General features: G+C 46.0%; 1 protein-coding gene across 2 annotated transcripts in view; it reads left to right on the forward strand.

Annotated features, from left to right (window-relative positions):
- Nucleotides 1-23,926, forward strand: part of Sh3tc2 (SH3 domain and tetratricopeptide repeats 2) — a 56,420-nt gene extending 32,494 nt beyond the window's left edge. The window contains exons 11-17 of one of the 2 annotated variants that reach the window (XM_059246169.1): nucleotides 22-1,722; nucleotides 1,815-1,995; nucleotides 16,114-16,264; nucleotides 16,903-17,025; nucleotides 19,715-19,865; nucleotides 21,550-21,746; nucleotides 23,083-23,926. In XM_059246169.1, the coding sequence (XP_059102152.1) occupies nucleotides 22-1,722; nucleotides 1,815-1,995; nucleotides 16,114-16,264; nucleotides 16,903-17,025; nucleotides 19,715-19,865; nucleotides 21,550-21,746; nucleotides 23,083-23,274 (2,696 nt within the window). In that variant the 3' untranslated portion in view covers nucleotides 23,275-23,926. The remainder of the gene's footprint in view (nucleotides 1-21; nucleotides 1,723-1,814; nucleotides 1,996-16,113; nucleotides 16,265-16,902; nucleotides 17,026-19,714; nucleotides 19,866-21,549; nucleotides 21,747-23,082) is intronic. The other variant, XM_059246170.1, reaches the window with a different exon arrangement.
- The last annotated feature ends 3,768 nt before the right edge of the window (nucleotides 23,927-27,694 follow it).

The raw sequence follows: 27,694 nt of genomic DNA on the forward strand, positions 1-27,694 counted from the left end.
CAACTCTGCCTGTCCTTACAGCATCTCTGCCTGAGGGCTTCAAGGAAGCCAGGTCTGGTGGGACTTGGGAGGAGCGGCAGACCCTGGGCTCCAGGCGTTCCAGCAGCTCTACGGACTCCAGCCTCGAGGAAGAGCTCCTCCTATCAGCCTCCTCAGACAGCTATTGCCTTCCAGAGCCTGATGACCTCGGTGACCCGGAACTGTTCATGGACCTGAGCACTAGTCTAGAAGAGGATGAGAGGGAGCACTTTGCCCCCATCTTGGCTTTTCTGGATCACGAAGGCTACACCGAACACTTTAAGAGCCTCTATGATTTCTCGTTCTCTTTCCTTACTTCCTCCTTTTACAGCTTCTCTGAGGAGGATGAGCTGGTGGCCTACCTAGAGACCTCAAGAAAGTGGGCCAAGATGAGCCGCATGACGTGGGCGCATGCCCGGCTCTGCTTCCTCCTGGGCCGGCTAAGCATCAGGAAGACCAAACTTTCCCAGGCCAGGGTGTACTTTGAGGAGGCCATCCAAGTCCTTGACGGGGCGTTTGAGGACCTTTGCCTCGTGTCTGCTCTGTATATCAATTTGGCGGCGATCTATTTGAGGCAGAGGCTGAGACATAAAGGCTCCACCTTGCTTGAAAAGGCAGGTACTCTGCTAGCCTGCCTGCCTGACCGTGAGTTCACTGCCAAGAATGAGCTGGATGTGGTGGCCTATGTACTACGCCAAGGGATTGTGATGGGGAGTGGTCCTCTGGAGGCCAGGTCCTGTTTCCTGGCCGTCCGATTGCTCCTGAGCCTTGGCCGACACGAGGAAGTTCTGCCATTTGCTGAGCGTCTGCAGCTCCTTTCTGGATACCCTCCTGCCTCGGAGGCTACAGCCACCATGTTGAGTTTTCTGTATGACAAGAAATATCTTCCACATCTTGCATTGGCCTCTGTTCAGAAACGTGGTCCCCAGAGTGCCCGGGGGATGTCTATTTCCATTTGGCAGGCCTATTTGGTCCTCCAGAATGCCACTAAGATCCTTGGTGTTCCTTCCTCAAGCTGGGGTGAAGTTTCTGCACTGGCCTGCCCAACCCTCAGGCAGGCCTTGGCTGTCTGTGAAGAGCAGATGGACCTGAGCACTCAGAGGACCTTGTGTCTCATTCTGTCCAAAATGTACCTCCAGCACAGGTCTCCCGATGGTTCTGTCTACTACCTGAGCCAAGCCCAGGCCTTAGGGAAGCTACTGGGGGAGCAGGAAGCCTTTGAATCTTCTCTCTGTCTGGCCTGGGCTTATCTCTTAGCCAGGCAGGCCAAGAAAGCTCTGGAGATCCTTGAACCGCTCCTGTGTTCCTTGAGGGAGACAGAGTGTACGACCCAGAGAGGAGTGGTCCACAACCTCCTGGGACTTGCCTTTCAAGACGAAGGCCGGACAAGAAGGGCCGCCAAGAACTATCTGCGAGCTTTGATCAGAGCTCGTGAGATGGGGAATGTGCGGAACCAGGCCGTATCTATGGCCAACCTTGGCCACTTGAGCCTCAAGTCCTGCATGCCGCAGTCAGCCAGAGGTTATCTTCGGCAGGCTGTCCGGTTGTATTCTGAACTCCAAGCCAACAAGGAGACAGACATGGAATTGATACAAGTGTTGCTCTGGTTGGGCCAAGCTCTGGTGTCTGGGCACCAGCTGGTCCATAGCCGCCTTTGTTATGAAATGGCATTGCTGTTTGGCTTGAGGCATCAACACTTGAACAGTGAGTATGTCCCATATTGCTGGGAGCGTTGGAAAAAAAGTGTTGGTACATGCTTTGCCCATGTCTCATTCATGTCCCTGCTTTATGTTCAGGTCAGCTTCAGGTCACCAAATCCCTCTGCCATTTCTACAGCTCAGTGTCCCCAAACCCTGATGCATGCATTACATATCATGAACACTGGCTGGCTCTGGCTCAGCAACTCAGGGACCGGGAGATGGAGGGACGATTACTGGAGTCCCTCGGGCAGCTTTATCGGAACCTAAATACATCCAGGTGAGTCCCTGCCTTAGGGAGAAATGGTGTTCTTTCTCTCAAGATGCCAAGCCCAAATGCTTGTGGTACATGGATATTGTGATGGAAAACCGTGGGTCTTGCAGCAACCATGCATCACTATATCAGCTGGGAGTTCTGTGGCCTTGGACACGTTATACCTCGGTTTCCTCTTCAGTCAGATGAGGATGATAATGGCATTTATCTTACAGCACCACCGTGAGAAATGAATGAGTCAAAGTCCCTGAAATACAGACAGGGTTTGTAATGATTACTATGTCAGTCTTACTTGTGTGTTTCCAAAACAAGGTGTCCTGTGATTGGCTGAGAGTGCATGATTCAAAGGGGGCAGTTAGACTGAGGACCACAGCTCCTTCAGGGGTCTTCACTACTTGAAGACAACTGCGATTCCAGAAAGGACACAAAGTAAATAAGTGTCATGAAGCAGGGTGTAAAATTTTATGGTAAAAAGAATGCTAGATTAGGACCTCGTCTTTAAAATGGAACTGGGACTCAAGCAGTCACGTCTACTTTCACCGAGCCTCAGAATGAGGCAGTCGCGTCTACTTTCACCGAGCCTCAGAATGACCATGTGGTAGCGGAAGGGTGGACTTGGCACCTCGTTGTGTGGGAAAACTGTGTATTAGCACTGTATTTTGTGGTTGACTTCTTGGTGCCTTCTGAACAACCTTCAGTTTTGCAAAAGTATGTTCCTTATATATCCAAGCGTCCTTTAGACCACTGATACTCAGTCTCCCCACCCACACACCATGCCACCTGCTTGCTTGAGTTCTTTTCTTTCCCTGGTCCAGGGCCGCTAGGATTCTCCTTTACTGGTGGGCAGCCTGCAGCCCTGTTTCTAACAGGCCTTGATGCATTTCATTACCACCACCCCCCTCCAGAGGTCTTAAAAGCTTTCGTTTCACTTTGTAACAGATTGTGTTGTAATGCTACATTCGTAATTCTGGATGGCTTCTAAATACAGTGGAGATGTTTCCTAGGGATGAGCAGAGAGGCATTTGAGGGGAGAGGCACTGCCATAAGTTAGGGTCTCTATTGCTGAGATGAAACACCATGACCAAACGCAAGTTGGGGAGGGGAGGGCTTACTTGGCTTCCACTTCCACTTTGTAGTCTATCATTGAAGGAAGTCAGGACGGGAACTCAAACAGAGCAACCTGGAGGCAGGAGCTGATGCAGAGGCCATGGAGGAGTACTGCTTACTGGCTTGCTTCCCCTGGCTTGCTCAGCCCGCTTTCTTAGAGAACACAGGACCACCAGACCAGAAGTGGCATCACCCATAACAAGCTGGGCCCTCTTTGATCAATCACTAAATCAGAAATGCCCTGCAGGCTTGCCTACAGACTGGTTTTGTAGAGGCATTTTGTTAACTGTGTCAATGGACGTAAAACCAGCCAGCAAGGGCACCGTGGTAACTGTGGGTATGTAGGCAACCAGACAGCGGTTAAGCACACTGAACTCTTTCTCTATGTATTTCTCCCTGCTCACTCTATTTCATTTCTGTTCCCCTTTCTCTTACAAAAATCAGATGTCTTCTGAGCTCCCTAGTGCCTTTGCCTTTGGTGCCAGGGAGAGAATTTTGACCTAGGCAGCATGGGTGAGGTGGTGTCCAGGGAAGGCCTGTCCAGCCTGCCCTGCATCCATTCCTGCATACCCTAGGAGTCTGGATGCCTCTGGACAGACACAGAAGATGGCTTTCCATGAAATTTTGAGATGGAATAGTTGTAGACACCTGGGAACTGGGCTTTAGGAAAGTCAGGTTTTAAACCACTAAAGGAAGGATGCCAAATGTGACCGTGTGTTTTCAGTTTCAGATTACCCCTGTTCCCAGCTCCCACCGGCCATCCTGTGTTCTTAGCTCTGGGTCAGTTGTCAAGAATACTGAGATCCTAAAGGCATGTAGGAAGAGAGAGAGAGTGAGTGAGAGAGACAGAGACAGAGATAGAGACAGGGAAAGACAGAGAGAGGAGAGAAAGAGAGCGAGAGGAGAATCACTGTTCTTAGATGATGCAGGAGATACAGAAGAGATATGGTGTAGGGACCACAAGAAGATAGCAGCTACTGGAAAAAATGGCTGGAATTAGGAGTCTAGAAACCAAGTCCTGCTGTGACCTAGTAACATGTCCTTAGAAGCTACTGTCTTGGTTGCTATGTTCTTAGAACCAGTTTGAATCAGGAACCTTCTAGTTGAGTCTGAGACCAGCTCACTATACCAAGGACTACCAGATCCCTAGTTCCTCCAAAGAGGCTTCATTTTTTGAGGCAGATTCTAAAAGCTGTGGGCCTTTTAGATACAGGGGCATGGAGTCAGAGACCTAAGGTTTTTTTGGTGGTCTGGAACACTCAAAGTATGGTCAGAGTTCTTGTAGGCAGACGTATTGAGCGTAGAACTAGGCAATTGCTCTGTGCTTGTGTGGGCAGCTGAGTGATAACTGAGTTGTTATCAACTCAGTTGATATGTTATATGCTTCCCTGCATTCTGAGGGTTGAAAGAGAGATGGGGATTCATTGCCAAAGGGAGGCACTGGCTGGATTGCTCAGAGCATGGGCAAGGAAAACAAGGGGCTTGTAGTATGGAGGCAAGCTTCCTAGTGTTTAGTGACAAGATTAGTGGTCAGTGCCATCAATGGATATTCAGGTTCCCATTCCACATGCTCTTTTTGATCCTGTCCTATGCAGTATTAGGTGTAGAGCAGCATGGACCCCTCCTTAAGGAGTACTCACAAACAAGGAACCAAGTATTGAATATATGTTAGGATACAATGGTAGATTTTTATCCCTAAAATTAAATAATTACTTACAGTAAAAAAAAAGATAATCAAACCAGCATTGAAGATTATGCACTGAAAAACAAGGATTTCTTTGCAAGTTCCTATGCTCCAGTTCTCCAGAAATCTATTTACAGTTTTTAAAATATCAATAAATAGTTCATGCATATGAAATATTATATATCCCATTCTCAATATTAAATTCTAGGCATTTAAAATATAATACACATACACCTTAATTATATATGTAAGATTATGGTAAAAGGTCTGTTATACAATGCAGTATACTTTTTGCTTGCATTTTTAAAAAAGTATCACCATGAAATGCTGAGCCAGCATTTTTGAGGCTAAGATCTGTTTCATTGAAAAAAATTTTCATACTATATGTTCTGATCATGTTTTTCCTCCCAGATTCTATCTACCTCCCTACTACCCAATTTTATGTTCTTTTTTCTGTCTAAAAATAAAAAATATAAACATCCAAACAAACAAAAACTAATGAAAAAAAATCCCCAGTGAAAATGAAAAATCAAAACAAACAAGAAATGCCAAAACAAAGCAAAATGAAAGAGCCAAAAAAACCCAATAATAATAATAATAATAATAATAATAATAATAATAATAATAAAACCCCACCACCACCAACAAAAACAAAATGAAGCAAACAATGAGTTTGCTTTATGCTGTCCAACTACTGACTGCTGGGCCTGGGGCCTGCCCTGAAGTTAATATACCCAGTGTGACTCCGTTGGAGAAAAGTGATTGTCTTCTTACCGTTGGAGAAAAGTGATTGTCTTCTTACCAGTGGGTATCATTTGCAGATAGCTTCTTGGTTAGTGGTGGGACCACTTCCCCATCTCAGTGATAGGAGTCTATTTTGGAGTTAGCATATTCCACCATGGGAGCCTTTCTGATGGGCCAGATACTATGGTAAATGCTGGGGAGTCCTGTAATTAGGAAAAAAAAATCCAAACAAACTATCCAATACAGCCTCCACTGTGTGAGAGTCTGTGTGGCTCTTACAGGTATTCAAGCAGATATTATCATGCAGGAACTCTTGATAACAGCATCATTGACATTTAATCACGTGCAATAAAACTGAGCCTTTACAATTTAATTTGCAGCTCAACATACACTCTAGTGTTTGCTTTTTCATGTAGCTATGCTAAGTTTCATTGCTACCAAACTGCCAATCACCTTTAGGACCTCCTCCTCCAAACCCTGAAACCATCAGCAACAGGACTTCCTACTCCCCAATTCTCATCCTGCACTGGAAATCACAGACCTGCTGTGTATCCCTGTTGACACTAACTACCAATGGGATCAGTTTTGTGACTGGTTCTTTCAATTAATATGATGTTTCCAAGGCTCGTTCATGTCAGGCTTGGTAACAAGAGCCTTTATGTGTTGAGCCATCTTGCTGGCCCACTATTCATTATTTTTATTGTTGAACAATGTTCTGTGGCTATGCCATATTTGTTTATATCATTCCTGAATGATGGATATGTAGGTTGTTTCCATGTTGTGGCTACGGTGTGTAATGGACGTTCATGAACAAGTGAACTTGGAGTTGTAGTTCTCTTGAGTATGTACCTAAGAGTGGGATTAGAGAATTGTAAGGGGTTCATAACTACAGACTCCTTTTTCAAAGAGGTTGTGTCATTTGACATCCCTATGACTAATGTGTGATGACCTCACTGCTCCCATACCCTCACTATATTTACTATTGTATGTGTTTCATTTTCGCCCTCCTAGTGGGGTGGGATGGAATCTCATTTTTTTTCCATTGTGGTTTGAATCTGCATTTCTGTAGTGACTAAAGATGTTGAACATTGTTTCATGGGCGTTATATATTCTTTTGGGAGAAATATTTGCCCAAGTCACTTGTCTGTTTTAAAATTGGGCCCTTTGCCTTTTTATTGTTGACTGTAAGACCTCATGTATTCTGGACCCGAGTCTCTCATCAGACATGTGTGTTGCAGACATTTTCTCCCAATCTTGCTGTCTTGATTGCCTCATGCAATGAACTTGGCTGTTCTTTATGATGGTCAAGCTCGATTAGCACTTCATAGGTGATCAGAAAAGCACACCTCTGGGTGGACTGGAGAAGGGATTCCAGAGAGATGTAACTAAGCAATAAATACCCATCACAAATGCAGATGGCGCCATCCCATAGGCTGGTGGCCCAGGTGAAATACAGGGGGGAAAAGAGCCGACCAGTGCAGGCTCCCTGTCTTCTGCTTCCTATATCCTGTGATGTGAACCATTTTCTCCCCATCACACTGCGCCATGACTTTTGAAAGGGGGAGCTGGAATAGATCTCTCCTCCCTTAAATATTTTTGCTCAGGTACTTGGCAAGGTGTGTTTCAATTTTCTTTTTATTTTGAGCAGCTTTTTTTTTTTTGTTTTTTGGTCTTTCTAGGAATTTGTCCATTTCATCAGAGTCAGCCAATTGACTGGTGAACCATTGTTCGTAGCGTTCTCTAGAGAATGACCTTATCCCATGTCTAGCTGTCTTATCTATTATTGAACATGGGGTTATTAATGTATCCAGTCATGTTTTTGCTGAGTTGTCTAGTTCCTCTTCAGTTCTGTTAGGTTGGTCTACGTGTCATTTTGGGCTCTGTCACACACACACACACACACACACACACACACACACACACACACACACACACACACTTGTAATAAGTGTGTTTCCCGTTCTGTTGGCTGTCTTATCACGACAAAATGACTGACATTGTTTCTAGTGATACTTTCGTTGCTTTTATCAATGCCTCCCTCTGTAACTGTTGCGGGGTGTGTATTTTTACATACTTTTGGCTTCTAATGTGTCTTTGAGTCGACACTTTGGTCATTTAAATATCTGTTCTGCCAGTGTCGATCTTTGAAGTGTTGAACTCAGTCATAGTTAAGTAATCACTCAAAGGTAGGGTTTAGACGCCATTTTTTATCATTTTGCTGCTTGTTTTTTGTTTGTCTCATAGCCTTTTCAACTTTCATCCCTCCGTTACTGCTATCTTTCACGGTAAGTAAGTATTTTATAGAGCACCGCTTTATTTCCTCCCTTGCATTTACTTTCTCAGTGGATTCCGGAGGACTGTGGTTACTATATTAACCTGGACCACTCTCAGGAGTTTCTGAGCATGCGCAGCCCTGCACATGCGCATGGCCTTCATTCCTAGAGGGGCTGGGGCTTTGCAAAGCCCATGGGGACACCACATTCCTCCGCTTTTGCTTTGATGTGTGCTTGCCAGTTCCTCCTAAGCAGTCCTTTTTGTGATGCCAAGGATTGAACCCAGGGCCTTACAAATGCCAAGCGAATCTTCTACCACTGAGCTACAGGTTCAGCCCTAGATTTCGATTTGTCCCAAATATTTTCTTTATATCAGGCATTGGCAATGCTTAATTATCCTTCTCCTCCTCCTCCCTTCTCCTCCTCCTCCTCCTCCTCCTCCTCCTTCTTCTTTTTTTTTTTTTTTTAATGAGTAAACTCTGAGTAATGTCCAACAAAAATAAGCTCTGTAGGATAGATAGGCTTTAAGCGGCCATCCCCGGGTCAAATTGACAGTTCTCTGGGATGAAATTTTGGGGAATCCAAATTCTTCCTGATCTGTTCTGATCTGTCCAATTTCCCAGTAACTGACTTCGAGGCTTTGGTTTGATGGTTGTCACAGGTCTGGGGTGAGCAGGAAGGATCGAGGCTAGGGGAGAAAGAATCCCATCTCAATAAAATTAAGGTGAGATTTGAACGAACTTTCCAAGGAAAGGTTTATTTTGAAAATTCTTGACCCGTGTTTTCATGGCCTTTCTTGAGGCCTGGTTTTTCCCAGATCCTTGCTCCATTGTTCCAGAAGCTGACTCAGATCAGAGTTCTTTCAGTCTTTAAATTTTTATTTGTTTTTATTCTATGTGTATGGGTATTTTGCCTGCATGCATGTCTGCACATGATTTATGTGCCTCGTGCCTGTGGAAGGTCTGGGATCCTCTGGAACTAGAGTTACAGACGGTTGTGAGCTGCCATGTGGGTGCTGGGAACTGAACACTGGTCCTCTGCAAGAGCAGCCAGTGATCTTAGCCACTGAGCCATGTCTCCGACTCCAAGGTCTTTTCATTTTAATATTCAGTAGTTCCAGTTTTTAAGTTTTTTATTTGAACTCTTTGGAGGAAACGTTCACTAGCCAGCCACTTCACTTCCCCAGAAACAACCAGCGAGATTCAGAAATGCTTCAGGTGTCACAGGAAGCTCCTCCAGACGGGACGTTATTGTCCCTTTGTAAAATAGCCATTTCATCGGAGACCATGCAGGAACGAGGTGCTTATTTAGCATGTATAGATCACTCAATCCTACAGAGAGCTTTTAAAAGAGAAAAAACAAGAACCAAAGAACACAGACAGATTAACAGGTGTCTCTACACCCCTGGGTGTGGTCACTTTAATTTCTCATGAAACTTCCTGGTAGCTGAAGTAAAAAGGGGAAAAGCCTTCTCTGGTTCTGACTGTCAAACAAAAGAACGCGAACGAATGTGTCTGTCAGAGTAAAGTTTTCCTGGCATTGATTCCCAGGAAGAATTTATTTAAGTGGGCCTTGATGTCATGGACCAGTGGTTCTCAACCTCCCTGAAGCTGTGACCCTTTAATACAGTTCCTCATGCTGTGGTGACTCCCTAACCACAAAATTATTTTCCTTGCTACTTCATAACTGTAATTTTTGCTACTGTTACAAATTGTAATGTAAATATCTGATATGCAGGGTGATCTTAGGCAACCCCTGTGAAAGGGTCATTCAACCCCCCAAAAAGGTTGCAGTGTATAGGTTGAGAACCGCTGTCATGGACTGACTTCTTCAGCTCCTCTCAGAGGATTTCCATTTTCACCAAATTCAAGGTAAAGCAAGCAAAGGCAGGTTTAGAGGAGAGAACTCTTGTAGGGAGGGATGGAGGGGGGAGTAGATCTACGTGACAGTAGTCATCTAGGGGTAGGGATCGGAGGGTCCGTGTGACAAAGTCATCTGGGTAAATCTTTCGAGGAGAGTCCTGGGGGCTACGTATGATGTTTGAAAGGAGGAGAATGGTAGTGAGTGGCATTTCAGGTAGATGGGATAGTGGCCAGAAATCAGTAAGGCCATGTAAATAACAGGTAGACAGACATGGGTGAGCACTGGGACTCAGGCAGAGAAGGTGCAAGCCCCTGGCTAACCAAGGATGCAGAGTCAGGTGGGGTTGGGGGGGGGGTCGCATCTTAGCAGGCCTCTGGACTGATGGTAAGCGTCCATAAAGAAAATACTGTGCTAGCAGAAAGCTTTTGCTGGACATGTGCTGTTTGCTGAGCAGTGTGTCTGTTCCAAGGCAACCACATGTGGCAGGAGCGTTCTGCAGAGGTGGAGAGCTAAAGCCGCCCAAAGTCTTGCCTGAGGCCCCCGGCAGGGGTGGGTGCCAATGGAGGCTACCCACCTCCATTGGCCAACAATACAAACAAGTATTGGCCAACTTGTTTGTCTTTTATTTTTTGAGTCAGAATCTCCTGGAGCAGGGTGACCTTGAACCTTTAGTCTCCCGCTTCCACCGCATAAGTGCTAGGATTATGGGCACGAGCTACCACATCCCCCGTTAGCAAGCTTAAAAAAAAAAAAAAAAAAAAGTCAGATAGTAAATTTTTCAGGCTTTGTGGGCCATATGTTCCCTGTCATCGCCCCTCCACTCTGCAGCTGTGGCGCAAAAACAGCTCTGGGCAGTACATAAACAAATGAGTGTGGCGGCATTCCAAGGAAGCGACTCACAAAGGCAGATGGGAGGGTGTGCTCGGCCCACACGGGTCAGAGTTTGCCACCCCTAGTCCATAGTGCATGGACTCATGTACTTTGCATGTGTTCTGTTTTCTCTGCTAACAGTCCTCACCCTAGATAAGGAGGCCTTGCAGATAGTCCTGCAGTGAAACCTCGTGGGATTCCGGGGATGAGCGTGGCTTAGAGTTTATTGGCTCTGTCCCTGCCTGCCGCAACCCAGACTCAGCATGCGGATTGATTTCACTGGGCTGATCTCAAATCCCCATTTCCCTGTTTAAGGTGGTTTCCCTCTTCTTCTGCCCCTTTTGGTGGTTATAATTGCTTAGTTTAATGATTTTCTCTGGTGTTTAAAGTGGGAGGGATTAGTAGATGACGAGAAGTTTGCCTCACTCTTCAGTACCTGCAGAGCAGTGGCCCTTCTGCCTCCCAGGTGACGTTTCAATCTCTGGGTGGGAGAAATCTTTGTCTGTCTTGATCTCTGTCTGTCTTGATCTGACGCATACAGACTGTGTTAGTTACTTCTCTGTCGCCATGATAAAACGCCATGGCCAAGGCAACTTACAGAAGGAAACATTTAATAGGGCCTCAGTGTCAGGGGTTACAGCCCATGACAGCAGAGTGAACTCTTGGTGGCAGGAACAGCGGAGAGCTCACATCACATCTCAGAACTGCAATGGCTGGTGTGTGTGTGTGTGTGTGTGTGTGTGTGTGTGTGTGTGTGTGTGTGTGGTGTGCGCACTGGGGATGATGGGAGGCTTTGAAGAGTCAGAGCCCACCCCCGAATCATACCTCCTCTAACAAGGCCATGCCTCCTCTCCCAAGACCTCATCTCCTCTAACAAGGCCCTGTCTCCTCCAGCAAGGCCACACCTCTTAATCTTGCCAAACCATTTTACCAACCCAGGACCAAGTGTTCAAACATACGAGCCTATGTGTGTGGTGGTGGAGGGGGACATTCTCATTCAATCCACTACACGAACCAATCCCTTTTTCTAGAGTTGAACCAGATAGGGTTCAGGAGGACCTTGTAACTTTACTGGATCCACTGAAAAAGTATTTGTTCATCAATTTCTGTGGCCCAGACAATGAGCAAGAAATCAGATAAAGGAATTACAGTCCTCAAGCTTATTATGCTCACAGAATAGTAAAGGGAAAAGAAAATGAAGAGTCACCAACGCAGTGGGAGACACTGGTAAGTGCATCCACATAACACTAACTAGAAAGAGGGAACGCTTTGTATGCAGCAGGCCCTTGTGGAGACCCATTAGTCTCTGTATGCGAATATGATGCCAGCCTAGGATCTGTTCCTCCTAGCTTTTATTCTTATTCTGTGCTGCTTGCTTATGTGGAACTAAAATAAAAACAACAAAACAAGCAACAGGACACAACAAAAAGCCTCCAACATTTGGTTTCCAGTATAACCAATATGACTAATCCTTAACTGTTCTGCAATCCTAAATGAGGAAACACTTGCATTTACCATGCCCACACTTGATCCCAAGGCTGTGGTACATTACCACCCACTTCTGCAGATGAGGAAATCTTGTTCAAGGTTTGCAATCATTTATGTCCTTAACCATTTCAGTGTTTTTTAAAAGTGGCAAAAAAAAGTAATCAAAGCTTTCCCACAACTGATAGTTAAGCCAGAAGTTCAGTAAGGGTTGCTTGACTGTGTGGTTAGACTCTTAGTATTAGATTCTGGTTAAGCATGGTTTATTACCTGACCCCAGTTACACTTTCTGAGCCTTATTTTTCCATTTTTAATTATATTTATTTATTTGTGTGTGTGTGTGTGTGTGTGTGTGTGTGTGTGTGTGTGTGTGTGGTGTGGAGTGTGTATGAGAAAGAGAAAGTGAGAGAGAGGAGAAAGAGAGAAAGAGAGAGAGAGAGAGAGAGAGAGAGAGAGAGAGAGAGAGAGAGAGAGAGATGAGCACAGCGTGTGTGCGTTGGTGTCCATACGGAAGTCAGAGGACACTTGCAGAGTCAGGGTTCTCCTCTGCCTTGTGGGTCCCAGCGACAGATCTCAGATGTTCAGGTTTGGTGGCAAGTGCCTTAACCCAGGGAGCCAGCTCTTTCACTAACCCTTATTTTTCCATTTTGTGGAAGGGATGTAGTAGTAGTACTGCTCTCTTGGAGCTATTGTGATGATTAATTGAGATTATGTGTGCAAAGTGCCCAGGGCATGCTTAAATGCCCAGTAAACTCCAGCTAGCTATGTATTGCCGCTACCACCACCAATAAGTAACAGAGAGTTCAAAATAAAGCTTTAGAAATGAACAGGGGGATTGGGAATGCTTTTTTTTTTTTTTTGAAAAAGCCATTGTTTATTTGTAGTATCAGCTAAGCGTTTTGCTAATTTGAAGTTCTACTCGAGAGAATGGGCATTGGAAATGCACATCCCTTCACCTGGCAGAGCGCCAGCCCTCTGAAAGTAGAGCTCTTTCTGTAGGAAAAGGACAGACTAGACTCCTGGAGGCTAGACTCTGCTGAAGGTCAGGCAGGTTCACCCAGGCAGGGTTGGCAGGACGATGCTGGCTGGGAATACAGATGTGCTGGGGTTACTTTGCCACAGTTCACCTCTTTGAATGGGGAGGAAGAAACAAGTCCTGAGACCCAGAGTGTGAACTTGGAGACAGGAAAAATGGTTAAAACGACGATCAAGACTGGATAGGCAGAGGAGTCACATGAGTGAATTGATGGTAACCCACGAGGTTTTTTGTTTTTTTTCTTTTTTTCTTTTTCTTTTAATTCAGAGGCCAAGCCAGCTCAACATCTTCAGGTGGTGGTAAGAGTAACCAGGGTGCTGGGTCATTCCAGGTCAAGCCCGTGTGTGACACAGCACAGCTGTTGGGTTTATCATACTGGGGGGGTGGGGGTGGCAAGGTGTCCAAGGCAGCTGGACACGCCTCTCAATTTAAACTGTTAGAGTACTTTCCAAAAGTCCAATGTGTGTCCTGGTGAAAATCCTCCACTCAAGTGGGGTCTGGATGTCCCTGCACTCATGAATCTCCATGTTTTACCTCCCACCCCCACCCCGGGGAGTTTCTTGGAGAGAAATGCTTATCTCTACTTTCCCCAGCAAGGAGTCAAGTGCCTACTCCATGTGTTAGCCTCTAAGAATCTAAATCTTGTTCCCTAAGGATCTGGAGACAGAAACTTCCATGCAAGGACATTTGAGGACAGTAAGTGGTAATAAAACACAGCGGAAATAGGATCAAGATGAGATTTATGAGTTCTGTCTTCACCATTCGCTCCAGTCAGAGTGAGGAGAGTCTTGGAGCCTGGCCTGGGGTGCTTTAACCCTGTTCAGAGGTGGGGAGAGAAGATCGGGGCTTCCCCAGCTTTTCAAAGACTGTGGTTGTCCTAATTGGGGAGGTCAGTGGCCAACGCAGTATTGTATGCAGCTTCTCACCTTTCAGCGTTTTCCGAGCTCCGGATCTCTAATACTTGAGAGAGTCTACTGTTCACCCCGGATGCCAATCATCTTATGTCAAGGGCAGGGCAGTAGGGACAACCAGAGTTCTTTCCTAGCTCTTTCACAGGCCAAATGTCTGGACACTCTCCTCAGAAGGCCCAAAGCTGCTTCGCTGCCAATACGGATCAGAGCTCATCCTCAGTCAAGACAGTCTTTGCATCCCTCATTTGAAAAAGGGTCTGACAGCTGAGTTGTCCGCGATGAGCCAGCGTATTAATCCATTTTCCATTGCTATTACAAAATACCTTGGGCTAGGCAATAGGGCCCGGAGCCATCATCACTCCAGGGCTGGCAAAGGCCTCTTGGCTAATGGCATCACAATGGCAAGAATGTTTGGTGAGATAAGAAACCAGAGCTGTGCTGAAGTTTCTCCAGGACAGCTCACTCTCATGAGAACTAACCAAGGTCCCAGGAGAGCCTTGTCACCCCCTCTGTGAGCAATGGCCCCGGTAACCCATGACCCAATTACTTTGGATTAAGCCCTATGTCTTACAGGCTTTACTACCTTTCAGTTTTGCTACAATGGCAATCAAGCCTCCAATACACTAACCTTCGTGAGACAAGCCGAGTCAAAAGTACCACAGGTTTTAGCTGTGTTTGAGGTGTACTTCCTGTGTATGTGCTCACAGATGTGGTTAGATGTCTAGAAGATGTATGTTCTGGACTTGGATGCATGTGATCACAAACAGAATGTGTTTCAGGAGCTCAGATTTATGGATTGTGACTGTCATGCCTCCATTTAGTTAGTCCCAGGGGGCTCTGGGCAGCTGAGGTTTTCCAAAGCTCTCAGGTAATACTGATGCAGTGGAGGCCATGGTGGTGGGAGAGGGGGCTGTGGGCGGGGTTCTGGTCTGCTGCACAGCCATGTGCAGTCATTTCCCATCTCTGGAGCTGTTTCCTCTAGAGCAGCAGTTCTCAGCCTTCCTGCGACCCTTTAATACAGTTCCTCATGCTGTGGTGACCCCCATCCAAGTTATTATCTCTGTTGGCTACTTCATAACTGTAATTTTGCTACTGTTATGATTCAGAATGTAAATATTTGGGGGGCATAGAGGTTTGCCAAAGGGGTTGAGACCCACAAGTTGAGAACTGCTGCTCTAGAGTGTAGAAAGACTGGACTAGAGCAGCAAATCTAACCCAAGCTGTGCAGTTGAATCATGTGAGCCACGGTAAAATGCTAGCGCCTGGGTCACAATCCCAGATTGTCTGAGATTGTCCAGGGCTCCAGCTAATGTGACATTTTAAGCTACCCTGGTGAATTGCACAGCTTGGCTGCATGTATTTGCTTTGAAAAGCCCCCAAGGGACTCCTTGCTGCTGGAGGGGACATCCGTGGCACAGAGGGTGCCCAGCGAGTGTCCCCTGTCGCTCTCTAACTCTGGGTCTGTACCACCCTGTCACCCACATCCCATTTCTGCATTAATTGCTGTCATGGAGGAATTGCATATTCTACGTGACACATTCCCCCCCTCCCCCCAATAACTAAGGAGTACCAACTAATTAAAGAATCTTCAAATATTTCAGGCAGGATTAAGTACCAACTTCAAAAAATTCAGTCCGTTTTGATTTCTCTTCTTAATGAACCATCAAAATCTTCATGATTGCAAGTTACCCACTACATATTAGCACTATGGATACTCAAGCATTAATTTCATAAAAGTACATTTGGTGTGTTCTAAGTACATTTGGTGTCACTTATGAAAAACATACAGCAGTGTAGTCTGAAGGTTGTGGGTTAGTAACGGTGGTCATGATATTTAAATATTCATCAAATGCTTACTAACTCCTAGGTGCTAGTTTGAACATTCTAGATGTATTGTGTTTCTCAGGCCTCACAATAATCTTCTAAGGCAGGATAATTACATTCCCCTTTTACAGATGAGGAAACTGAGGCGTGGGTAGGTACTACCTTGTCTCAAGGTCACACAGCAGAGATGAACTTCAAATCAGGCCCTGCTCTCTCTGTGGTCTGCGGCAAACTTGTTCTCTTCTAGAATATCCCAGGTCCTTCTGGGCTGAGTGACCTCAGAGCCCTCGGATCCTCCACAGCTCACAGGTCCACATCTGTCCTCAGGTCCCTCAGAAGATCCCTCGCCTGCATCAAGGAGAGTCTGCGTATATTTGTTGACCTAGGGGAGAGAGACAAGGCGGCTGAGGCCTGGCTGGGGGCGGGGCGTCTGCACTACCTCATGCAGGAGGATGAGCTGGTGGAGCTGTACTTGCAGGTGGGTCCTGGTGTGCCTCTCATCTAAGTTGACTGAAAGACAGACATGAGAGCTCGTGGGGGCTGGGGGAGGGGCAGTAAACACAGAGCATTTGCTGCCAATAACTAGTGACCGAAGCTTGGAAGAGCTGGGAGTTGGTTCCAAGTCTTGCTGCCTTGACTTGCTGGAGTGGAGCCCACATTTCCAATTCCAGTCATTTATACATTAAGGGGGTGCCGTTGCTAAATCCATGTACCCTCTGAACCATTATTAATTTATTTTTCTTGGACTCAACTTCAAATCAACCTTTTAAAAACACTTAACTTTACATAATGTCTCAAATCACTGGCTTGACTCACTTTTAATGGTTTTCCTGAAGTATAATAAAATAAATTTTAAATATGGAAACACAGACTGTTTATCTATGCACTACTAAGATCTCCCCAAGTCCCACCAGAAGAATGCTATCCTCTTACATGGGTAGACTTCCAGACAGAGCATCAGAGTCTTCTTTCCAGCCTCATGGGTGAAGGCCAAATCTACGCGATGACTAGGGTTTCTAGAATTCTGACTAGGTACCCTGGATCCTCCCCCTGCTTGTCTCACAGAGCTCTGGATGCCCTTTTCTCTGCCTCTTACAGCCATTTCTGTCCCACTAGGCGGCCATCCAGACAGCCTTGAGGTTAGAGGAGCCCTCCCTTGCTCTCAAGCTTTATGAAGAAGCAGGTGATGTGTTCTTCAATGGTACCCGCCACAGACATCGTGCTATGGAGTATTACCGGGTAAGCCATGGACTTCCTGTGCTGAGCCAGACCCTGGCACAAATGTGGGCAGCTCTACCATCTTCCTTGTTCAGCATTCACAGCTTTATCCTATCTTTAGCCTAGGAAAGGATCTCATCCACTCTGTTACTCTTTGGTTTGAGGTATGAGACTTGCTGCCACAATATACCATAGTAATAAGTTCTCTTGTGTGCAGCACCTTACAGTGGTAGCATATATAGACTATCAGTGTTCTCTTACTAATGTAGCATTATGGAAGATGACCTAAGGGATGCAATGGTAGGCATTTTATTGGCTACCTTTTCTGTCACTATAATAAAACAATGACCAAGGCAACTTATAGAAGGGGGTTTATTTTGGGCTTGTGGTTCCAAAGGGATGAGTAACATCACAATAGAGAAGTGTGACCACAGGCAGGCACAGGAGCAATGACATCTGAGAGCTTACATCTCAAACTACTAGAGACAGCAAACTTGAGATGGTGAGCTTTTTTGGAGACCCCAAAGTCCACCCCCAGGGATATACTTCCTCTAGTAAAGCCATACCTTCCAATCCTCCCCAAACAGCCATCAACTGGGACAGCCATCAACTGGGAACTAAGTATTCAAATGCCTGAGACTTATGGGGGACATCTCATTCATACCACCACAGACACCAAAAACATGCTACTGTGCTTTTAATAAGCATGTATTAAAGTGTATTTAAAAATTAAGATGCATAACACCAGCTCACCAAATCATGACTTCACAGTTATTATTGCAAATGATGAGGCTAGAAAATAAGAGAGTAAATAATACTAATTAAGTTAATGTCCAGGTGTAGCAGATATATGAATTGTTGCTCATCACCTGACTGAAGTTTGGGAAATATTTGGTCCTAAAACTTTGCTTGTTTGGGTGTACATTCTTTATTCAGTAGCTGCTTCTCATCATCCATGATCAGATACAAAAATATGTGCTGGGCACCGAGTGTAGGTGGGAGAGCAAGAAACACATCACTGACCATCAAGATGCTTATTTTCACGTGCACTTTATGGACAGTAAAATGAAGGCTTGGGGCTGGGAAAGTGGCTCAGTATTAGGAGCTCTTGCTACTCTTGCAGCGACCTGTGTTTGGTTCCCAGCACCCACATGGGGGCTCATAACTGCCCATAGCTCCAATTCCAGGGAATCCAATACCATCTTCTGGCCTCCTCAGGCACAGCATGCATGCTGTGCACACACATACCTGCAGACACACACTCATATACATAAAATAAAAATAAATTAATTGAAGAAGAAGACTAAGGCTTAAAAACACAAAGTGGCATGCCTAAACTTCTAGAATTATGAAAACAATGGAAAGCATTATTTATTGAACACTGTCAGACACCTGCTCATATATGTATTCCACACATCAGCTGAGATGAAGGACTCCCCGGGTGACCTCAGAGTTATTGGGAACTTTGGAGAGCCCCACATTGGGTGCCATATGTTACTGGGGAAACTGGAGTTCCCTCTTTTGAGTTATTAGCTGTGCTAACAAAAGAATTTAGAAATGGACCTAGAAAGAAGCCCAAAGACAATTTTATTAAAGTTTAACAGAAAAACAAGACAGGCAAGCTGTAAATCTTGGCAAGACCAGGAGGAGAGAGAAGAGAGGAGGGAAAGCCGTGCTGGTTGTAAGTAGCCACGTGGTGGAGGAGGGTGCGTGGTATAGAGAAAGATCAGAGCACCAGAAAAAGCACCAGGAAAGCTTTCCCAACATCTGAAAGAAAAAGAAAAAAAAAGGCAAAGAAAATGTTACGTTTTTCTGAGTTAGGACTCAGAAAAGAGCCCAGGCTACATGACGGAAACTCAGCAGTCTGATAGAAGACCTCCAGGCGGCTGACCTGGGGGGAGGGTTTCTGGGAAGGAAAAGGACATTATCTCACTAAGGGGACACTTGCTTCCCTTATCTTCTTAGCATGGCTTTAGGTGACTGGCAGGCCCAGATGGATTAACTCTTAAGGAGGAAGACAATTGTTTGTAATATCCTAATTTTTGGAGCAGATTAGAATGTCAGTCACATCTTTTACCCAGGGCCAGAGGTTGGTTCTATTCTTTGATGGGGCCTCAACAGAGCTTTGATATCCTCAATGGCCTCCAAGGCCATTCCCTCCTAAGAGCTTAGACCTTAAAATCATTTAGGATTGGGCTATAATTGGGGAATGGATATAACCAATTTTCACCATGAAAATCTAGAGACCCTGTTCCAGAGTTGTTCACTGGAAGGGATTAGTGTCTGTAGTGTAGCTTCACCCCTAAGATGCCTCCCAGGTAGATATCATTCAGGAAGTGATAAGCCAGAGCTGCCTTTTGGCATTCCTGGCTGGGGAGACAAGGATGACATGCCCCGCTTCTGGTTAAGGACGAGAATGGAACTGTTCACTTTTGGGATCCCTGCCCCTAAACTGCCTAGCTACTTTTTCATCTGCTATCCTCATCATTAGGATGTTGACTTCCTTTCTGCCTTTAGTTGCTCTGATTTTAGAAGGTCCGATGACCTCCAGTTCTTAAACTGGTCACATCTAGGCAAAGCACCAAGAGCTGAGCCAGTTGAGAAAAGGTAACGGGGGAACACAGTGGTCACCGCAATCCCTCCAGGAAAAGCCAGGCCTGTAGAGTGCAGGGGTGTCTGTAGATTAAGATCGCTATGTCTCGGATCTCAGGCTGGGGCCGTTCCTTTAGCGAGGAGAATGAAGGCGGTGAGAACTGAGCTTCGGATCTTCAACAAACTGACGGAGCTGCAGATCAGCCTCGAGGGCTATGAGAAAGCTTTGGAATTCGCCACCCTGGCTGCCAGGCTGAGTGTCCTCACAGGTAGGTGGTCCTACCCCATAGGTGCATGGGAGCCAGAGGAATGAACACCATGCGGGCATGTGCGTGGCTAGTAAGGAAGTGGGCACCAGCTTTGGACTCCGCCTGTATAGGCTCTAATCCTAGGTTCAGCAGTCAGGGGAAATGTAAGGATTAATTTCCACAAGTTTTGTTCCTCATCAACAGAGCAGGTTTCAAATGAGTGTCTACCCAACTCTGTTATGAAGAGCAATAATTGTCTATATAAATATCACAGCATGGGGTGAGGGATGTAAGTCCTCATTCTGAGGTCACCGTTGCCAATGGTAATTATTATATCACAGTTGGTAACGTTCCTCCGTGAGGTAAATGGTACGTTGTCCTATGCATATGTAATACCTTTATTACATAAAGACTTTTTATGCTGAATTTTTAATTGATTGGTAGTTGGGCCGAAGCACATTTTCCCCATGGAGTAGAAATGCAAATGAAGGTCAAGTTCCCATTAACCTAACTCAGGACATATTTAAAAGCGCCTTTGCTTACAGGGAAAGCTAGTGGGAAATAATGTAAGCCATGGGCAGGGAGGAAAGGTCGAAGTAAAAAGAGTGAAAACAAAGTCAGTCTTGAGTGTGTGTACTTTAGGAAAAGCAGTCTCGATTTTCAGAGAGAAGCCTTGACTCCCTGCAGGAGTGGATGGAGAGCTCTGTGGTGGTTCTAGAAGGGACGTCTATGCATTCTCAAGGTCAACCGATACAGAGGGTAGTGAGCTTTATTTGTAGCTAGTTGAACCAGAGGACTCTTGCCTTTTTTCCTCCACTTTAACGGCAGGAAACTTCATCAAAGCTTTGTGGCTGACCTCAGGAAAGGCCCGAGGGACCTTGGGCAGCTCAGTCTGAGCACTCTGTATCTATTGCTTCCTGAACAAGGCGCTTAAGGAGGCGGGGCTCACCTTACACAGGTGTCTCTGTGATTGAATTTTCCCAGATCAGAGGCTTTTCTCTCCTTGGGACTGGTTTTTATAATTTTGGCTTTTGGTTCTTTGAAGTTTAAAAGAGATTTTTTTTTTAAAGATGGCATGAGATAGCTACCTTGCGAACATTCCAAAGACGGGACTGGCTGAGGAGCTTTTGTTCTCTGTGTTAATAAAAGTACTTTGTATTAAAATGCTTAGTTATTGAAACCATGAATTCACACACACTTCAAACACCTTGAGCCCTAAGTACACACAAAGCCACTGCCATGAAAGCTTAGGCTAAAAGAGAATGGGTCTCTGTAGAGTCCATGGAACTGAAGAGACCTCATGTGGCAAGGATGTTTGCTACCCAATGTCCTTCATTGGAAGCAATTCCTAATTGCTAAATTAAGCTGGTCTTGTCATCATAACCTATCATGGGTTTTAAGAAATAGCTTCCCTCTCAATACTGAATTACAGTATCATCTGCAACACAGAGAACATTTTCTTCCAGAAGTCAGACAGCTCAGCATTTTGTAACACGTTCCGTAGGAGCAATGTTCTATTTGTGGGATCATTTAAGGAGTTCCTTGCTCTGAAACACTAAGCCCCATGCGGGCAGGGACCTCCTCTGTGCTCTCTCCTATGCCCTTAACCTGTGATATCCGGTAGACTCGAAGTTTTCGGGGCTGAATATGAGTGGACAACGGCCAGGGCTGGCTACAGGATGTCCCTTACTCTTGTAATTCCCAGGAGATCAGAAACAGGAACTGGTCGCTTTTCACCGCCTGGCTTCTGTGTACTTCTCTCTAAACATGTATGAGATGGCTGAGGACTGCTACCTGAAGACTCTGTCCCTCTGCCCTCCGTGGCTGCAGAGTCCCAAGGAGGCACTGTACTATGCCAAGGTGTATTATCGCCTGGGCCGACTCACTTTCTACCAGTTGAAGGTAAGTGGTAGTCCTCCGTGACGGACTTTTGAGAGCTGCTGTTCAGCCACTCTTTGCTGAGAAAGATAGTGAGGGGACTTTGGAGTGGAGGTGAGAGGATCAGTGGGCCATGATGATCAGTCTTGATTCATAAGGTATGAATGAAAGCATGGTTTCACTGGGGACATGAGGCCATTTTCTGTTAAGTCCTGCTGGAGAAGTTTATCAAATGCTCTAAGTCAGTGCATGACATTTTGTAGGAAATTTCAGGAAATTACATTGTATAAAGAAATGCACACACATACGAGTATGTTTGAGATAATCATGTATGGCACCTTGGATATAAGGATCTCCAAGCCCTAAGGAAGTTCTTGTCTTGTTTCTCTTCCTTGCTGGCCTGGAGTTCAATCTACAGCTCCCGGTTGCTTCTGGAATTGAGTTGGTAGCCTGCAATCCTGTCACAGCTCTGACCCCCAAATTGTGTCCTCAAGTTTGGCTTCCCCTTCCAAAGGTCCTTATCACTAATACAGTGACTTGTGAGTCTTGTCTAACTTTGACCTCAAAGGGAGACTCAGGGTGGCTCTGCTGACCTGCTGTTTCTGGTGAAACTCAGTACCTGGCCTGAAATAAGTATAGGATAATGAGAACCAGGGGTCTCTTTTTGCATTCTGCCTGAAGATGCATCTGTTTCTCATCCTAGTGTGTAGAGAGGGACAGGTGAGTGAAAGCCCAGTTAGCCATCACACTGTAGTGCAAGTTGCTCAGGGACAAGAATGCGCAGCCTGGTTGCATCAGCCAAGGACTCCAGGCATCGCGAGGGGGAGAAACCTTGAACTATGACTATAAACAGTTATAGCTAGAAGCTGAAGTATGGATTCAGTTTTGAGTACTTCTGGATCCTGTTCCCCATCAGCTTCACGAATTCCTCCCATCTCCTCCTTGACACTGTACATTCCTACTTCTCTGTGTCTCTTGGGCTCATTCCTTGCCCACACTTGGGGTGCTCATCCCATATCCAAAAGGACATGGGCAGTTTTCCTTGCTGGGTCACACTGAAAAGTTCCAGAGAGGGATGGACAGGTCAGGTTTGGGTCATGTATATGTCCTTGAAACGCTGTGTCGAGTGCGGTGTTATGTCATGATTGGATGAAATGGGGAAGGTGCCACCTCTGTGCCCGAGGAGGAGGGGTACCATGATTGACAGTACCACTGGAAACAGAGTACAGTGGGGGGAGAACTCCTGTGAGGCACTGGGATGTGGGGGTGGAGTAATTGAAAAGTGTTAATGTTCTCAGCACAGACTTTAAGCCTATCCTGGAAGTGCTGCTGATGTCTCTTCTTTGCCCCGTGGCATTAGGATGCCCATGATGCTACTGAGTACTTCCTGCTGGCGCTAGCAGCTGCGGTCCTGCTGGGTGATGAGGAGCTGCAGGACACCATTAAGAACAGGCTGGACAACATCTGCCAGAGTCCCTTGTGGCACAGCAATCCCTTGGGGTGCTCCTCAGAGAGGGCACGGTGGCTCAGTGGTGGGAGCCTGGCTCTCTGAAGAGACTAACCCTTGCTTGACCACTTTGCCACGGCTAGATGCTGCCTTCCTGCCCCATGTTCTTAGATCTGGACTGGGAGAGTTCAAGTTTTCACCTCTTTTTATGGAGAAGAGAGGTGCCCAGAAGGAGCAGGGCTCTGTGAGGAGCATCTTGGCTCCACGCTTCGATTCTGGAGCTCTGCCCAGGTCACTGTGACTCCGCTACACAAACAGCTCCGAAAATGCCTTCTCTCACCCCAGCTCTGGAGAAAGTGAGGAAGGCAGGCATTGTGCTGGGAAAGGGCGAGCGGACTGTCCTGGCGCCCCCATCGGTGTTCTCAGGGAAAGACCCTCCAGTTCCAGGGGAGGAACCCATCCTTTCTTGCTTGCTTTCTTCAGAACCAAAGGAGTCAGCGCTCCATGCTCATGGGGACTGCCGACACAGACATTCAGCATGGCTGTAGCTCGAGAGACACAGCCCCAGAAGGGCCAGGTGGAATGCACAGAGGTCTAACTGGGATCCACATTCTCCATTCTACCTGGAAGCAGGGCTCCTGTACAACCTCCCAGAAACTCTAGTGAAACTTGCCAGGGCTAAGGCTTGAGAATTATGCCATACACTACTTGTAAATACTGTATATCATTAAATATTGGCTATTTACATTTATATACACCTTTTGTCTCCTTTATCATGGGGTGGCGGCGGGGAGATGAGCTGAGCTACTTGAAGTATGGATCAAATACCCAGATGCCTTATTACTTCAGAGTGGCTCCTCTATTAAACCCCTCTGTGAGTTATCTGTAACCACATACCACATGGAACGACTTGTATCACCACTGATTATTCATCTGATTGTGTTTGGAGGGCAGTAATCCAAGTGTGACCTCGCTGGGTCTTCTGGCTCAGGGTGGCTTACAAGATCGCGCAACCAAGGTGTTGGCTCAGGGAGGAGTCACCTTGGGTTCAACTGGAGAGGAAACTGCTTCCAACTGGTTCACATGGTTGTTGGCAGGAGTTGGATTGGTGGTTGCTGGCAGTTGGCTGGGAGCTAGCCACAGTTGGGGCCTGTAGCTTGATAGCTTGATGATACTCCCATCATCAGAGTGAGCAAGGCAGAGAGGTAAAAGAGAGATCAAGCAAGAGAGACTATAATCAAATTGAGAAGTGGTACCCATTTGCTTTGTGTATTGTGTCCTTTATAAGACAACCTCTGACAGAGCCCCTTATGGCATAGCAATCGCTTGGGATGCTCCTTGGAGAGGATCAGCTTACACAAAATGGGGGGGGGGGTGGCCAGCAAGAGCGCAGAAGTCAGGAGGGGAGGGATCACAGATTATTTCTGGCATTGCTTACCATCGTAACTGAGCTTTTGGTAATGGAACTAGGCAGTGAGTTCACATTATGTTCCACTGACCACAGTGTCAGAATCAGCTGATTGACATCTCAAGTGTAAATTCTGGGTCGGTCCCTGAGACATCTGAGTGGAAACTCCTGGAGCTCAGCTCTCTACCTCTCACAAACTCTCCCAGCCATTCAAGTGCGTACTGAAGTGTGCCAAGTGTTCCAGGCAAGTGTGCATATGAATTGCCTGGTGAACAAGCTGACCGTGAACTTTTGGTTCCTGCTTCTCATAACTCTGGTTCAGTGAGTTGCGTGGTCCAGGAGCATGCATTTTGGGAGAGCAACTCCAGGGATCGTGAGGCAGGAGGTTCACACCTGCTCTCAGCAGAGTAACACACGTGAGGTCTGGCCACCACTTTCTCCACCTGCACATAGCAGTCTAGATTTGACTAACTGGACCACACGCTCCTTGTCTTTAGACTTTGGGGGATTACTAGATGTTGTCTGTGAGAAGAATTTGTACACTGAGTTATCATTACATCTAGTCACCAAGGCTATAGATACATCAACGTATTTTTTTCCTGAGAGACTCAATCCCAATCAGCTGTTCTCTGCTCTAGAGTGCTCTTCCCCAGAAAGGAAGTGGAACAATTCAATCCACTCCTGTGTGAAACAGATGCAGTTTTGCTCCCACTACAAGCTGTAAACTCCCTAGGCCGGGAGGAATGCTGTGGTTGAGGCTAGCTGCTCTAATCTCCCCATGCAGAGTCCTTGCAAAAACATTCCTGAGGGATGGTCCAGGCACATGCGTTCCAGAGCAGTTACACATCTTAGATCTGAAGAAGGCTCTCTTGGCCTGGAAGCCATGCCACAGCCATTCCCCATCTGACTCAGGTTACAATCTCTCCCCTTTCCCACTGACAGGGCCGTATCCTCTGGTCAGAGCTGATGCTGTTTCAGAGCTGCTCAGGCCTTTGATGCTGGCTGAGACACGAAGACTATACAGGGGTGTTGCTGTAATTAATGTGATTTGCTGTTACATTTTAAGCCTTACTAAGATTTGTCTCCTCAGCAGCCACATCTTACTCTCCACATGAGGCTTTCTGTCCCATCAGATATTTCTCAATTGATTCAAGTGTGCATGTTCTATGTATGCATACAGATATGCATTTGTACATGAGCACACAGGCATGTGTACATGTCAGGCATTATACTGACTCCTTGATACAGATATCTGTATATGCATAGATATATATGTATTATGTATAGGTACTTGTGCTAAGTGAATATAATGCAATTCATTAGTCAGAAGTTTATTTGGGTAGGAAATATGCGAGGGTGAATGGAGAAAAATGGAACAGATCACGGAAGAATGAGAAACCTCAACTTGATGTTAATTGCAGGGAGACTCTGTAGCTCTGAGCTCTGACCTCTGAGATCAGTCCCCCTGACAGCTCCTTTCCCACGGGCTGCTGTCATTGTCCTGCATGAGCAGGTTTGGAGATGTCATCTGTGGGAAGAAATCAGATCTTTGTATCCCCTGATTTTATTCTTCTTTCTACGGATGAATAAACTGAGAAGCAGAAAGTAGTTCTTCTCTCGGCCACACAGGTAGGGGCACACACGACAGTGCTCCGAGGTTTCTGATGTGAGGACTTAGGTGGGGAGCGATAGGGATCTCTGCCATTCTGAGCCCCCCTCACAGTATGTAACTGTGTGTGCACACAGGCTTAAGCCTGTGTTTCTCATCCCGTGCAACACTAGAAGAGCCATTTGTCAAGCTATTTTATACCTACTTAGTTTGGGGGCTTTAGTTGGCTCTTCTTCTTTCTTCCCCTTCATTTCCTTTGCTCATATAAAAACAAATATTGTACACACATACACACACACACATACACACACACACATACAGAATTGTATTGCTTTTCAACAGAATTCCATAAATAATAAATAAAATGAGCAAAAAAAATATACACTGAATTCAAACTCAGTCCAGTTGCTTACTGAAAGTTCCTTGCCTAAGCCCGCTCTTTCACTGCTCAAAAGATGGAGAAATTAACAAATGAGAAAGCATAGAAGACAGTCTAGCATCAGTCAGGTTCTTTTTGAACTATCTGAGAATTAAAAATGCAGCAGAAAGGACTCCCCTCTTCATGGATAGAGTCAGTGCCATCTAAGCACATGCTCCTCAGGGCAGGGAAGCAGGGACCAGGCTGGGTGAGAGAGGAAAGGGGCATGTGATGCACTGTGGAAGAGAGTCGGGATCTTCAGCATCGTCAGAGGAGTCGAGTTCCAGGGAACGGTGAGTCCTCAGGACAGGGACTTTATCTGGGACAGGAGCAAGGGACATCAGGGAGGGCTTCCTGAAAGGAAGTAATGTCTGTGTTCTGCATAGAGAGAGCTACTGAATTTTGGCTGTGGGCAAGCCTGCAGGTTGGTATTGACAGACAGGATGCATGCCACGAGAAGCCCCCAATTAGGAGAAATCAATTAGGAGGCTGGAGCAAAGTCTGGAAATAGGGAGGAAGGACAAAAGAAGTCCCACAGGGGGTGGAGGGACAGGCTTCACCCTGAGGATAAGAGCAAGCTGTGGAAGGGGTAGAGGTCGTTGAGAGTGACATGGAGGTTCTGTGCTTCGGAAAGCAGATTTGGAAGCAGTGTGAGAATGGTTTACAGGGGTGGAGCAAGGGGTAAAGGAGAGGTAGGGTTTAGAGTGGTATTACTGCCCCGATGCCAATCTCCTTCTTCCAGGCTGTGTGACCTTCAGCAAACAACTTTTCTAAGCCAAGCACCATCAAACTGTGCTAGACAGCGCATGTAAAAGTACTCAGTACATGTAGTACCTGGCCCAGAGGTAACCTTCAGATGAGCTGATAAAGATTTGTTTGCCTTCTTCATTTCATAGACAAGGAAATGGTTGAAGCAAATCTATCTTTAGGGACAACCCATTACCCAGGGAACAAAGAAACCCCATCTAGAACACAAACAAATGCGACTCTTTTTAAAGGGGATCTATTGACTCCACCCGTCAGTTCATTTATTTTAAAGCTGAGCTTTGAACTCTTTCTCTGTCTGGGCTTTATCAGCTGCTTTGCAGGT

This window comes from Peromyscus eremicus, chromosome 19 (assembly GCF_949786415.1).
Source record: "Peromyscus eremicus chromosome 19, PerEre_H2_v1, whole genome shotgun sequence".
Lineage (NCBI taxonomy): Eukaryota > Metazoa > Chordata > Mammalia > Rodentia > Cricetidae > Peromyscus > Peromyscus eremicus.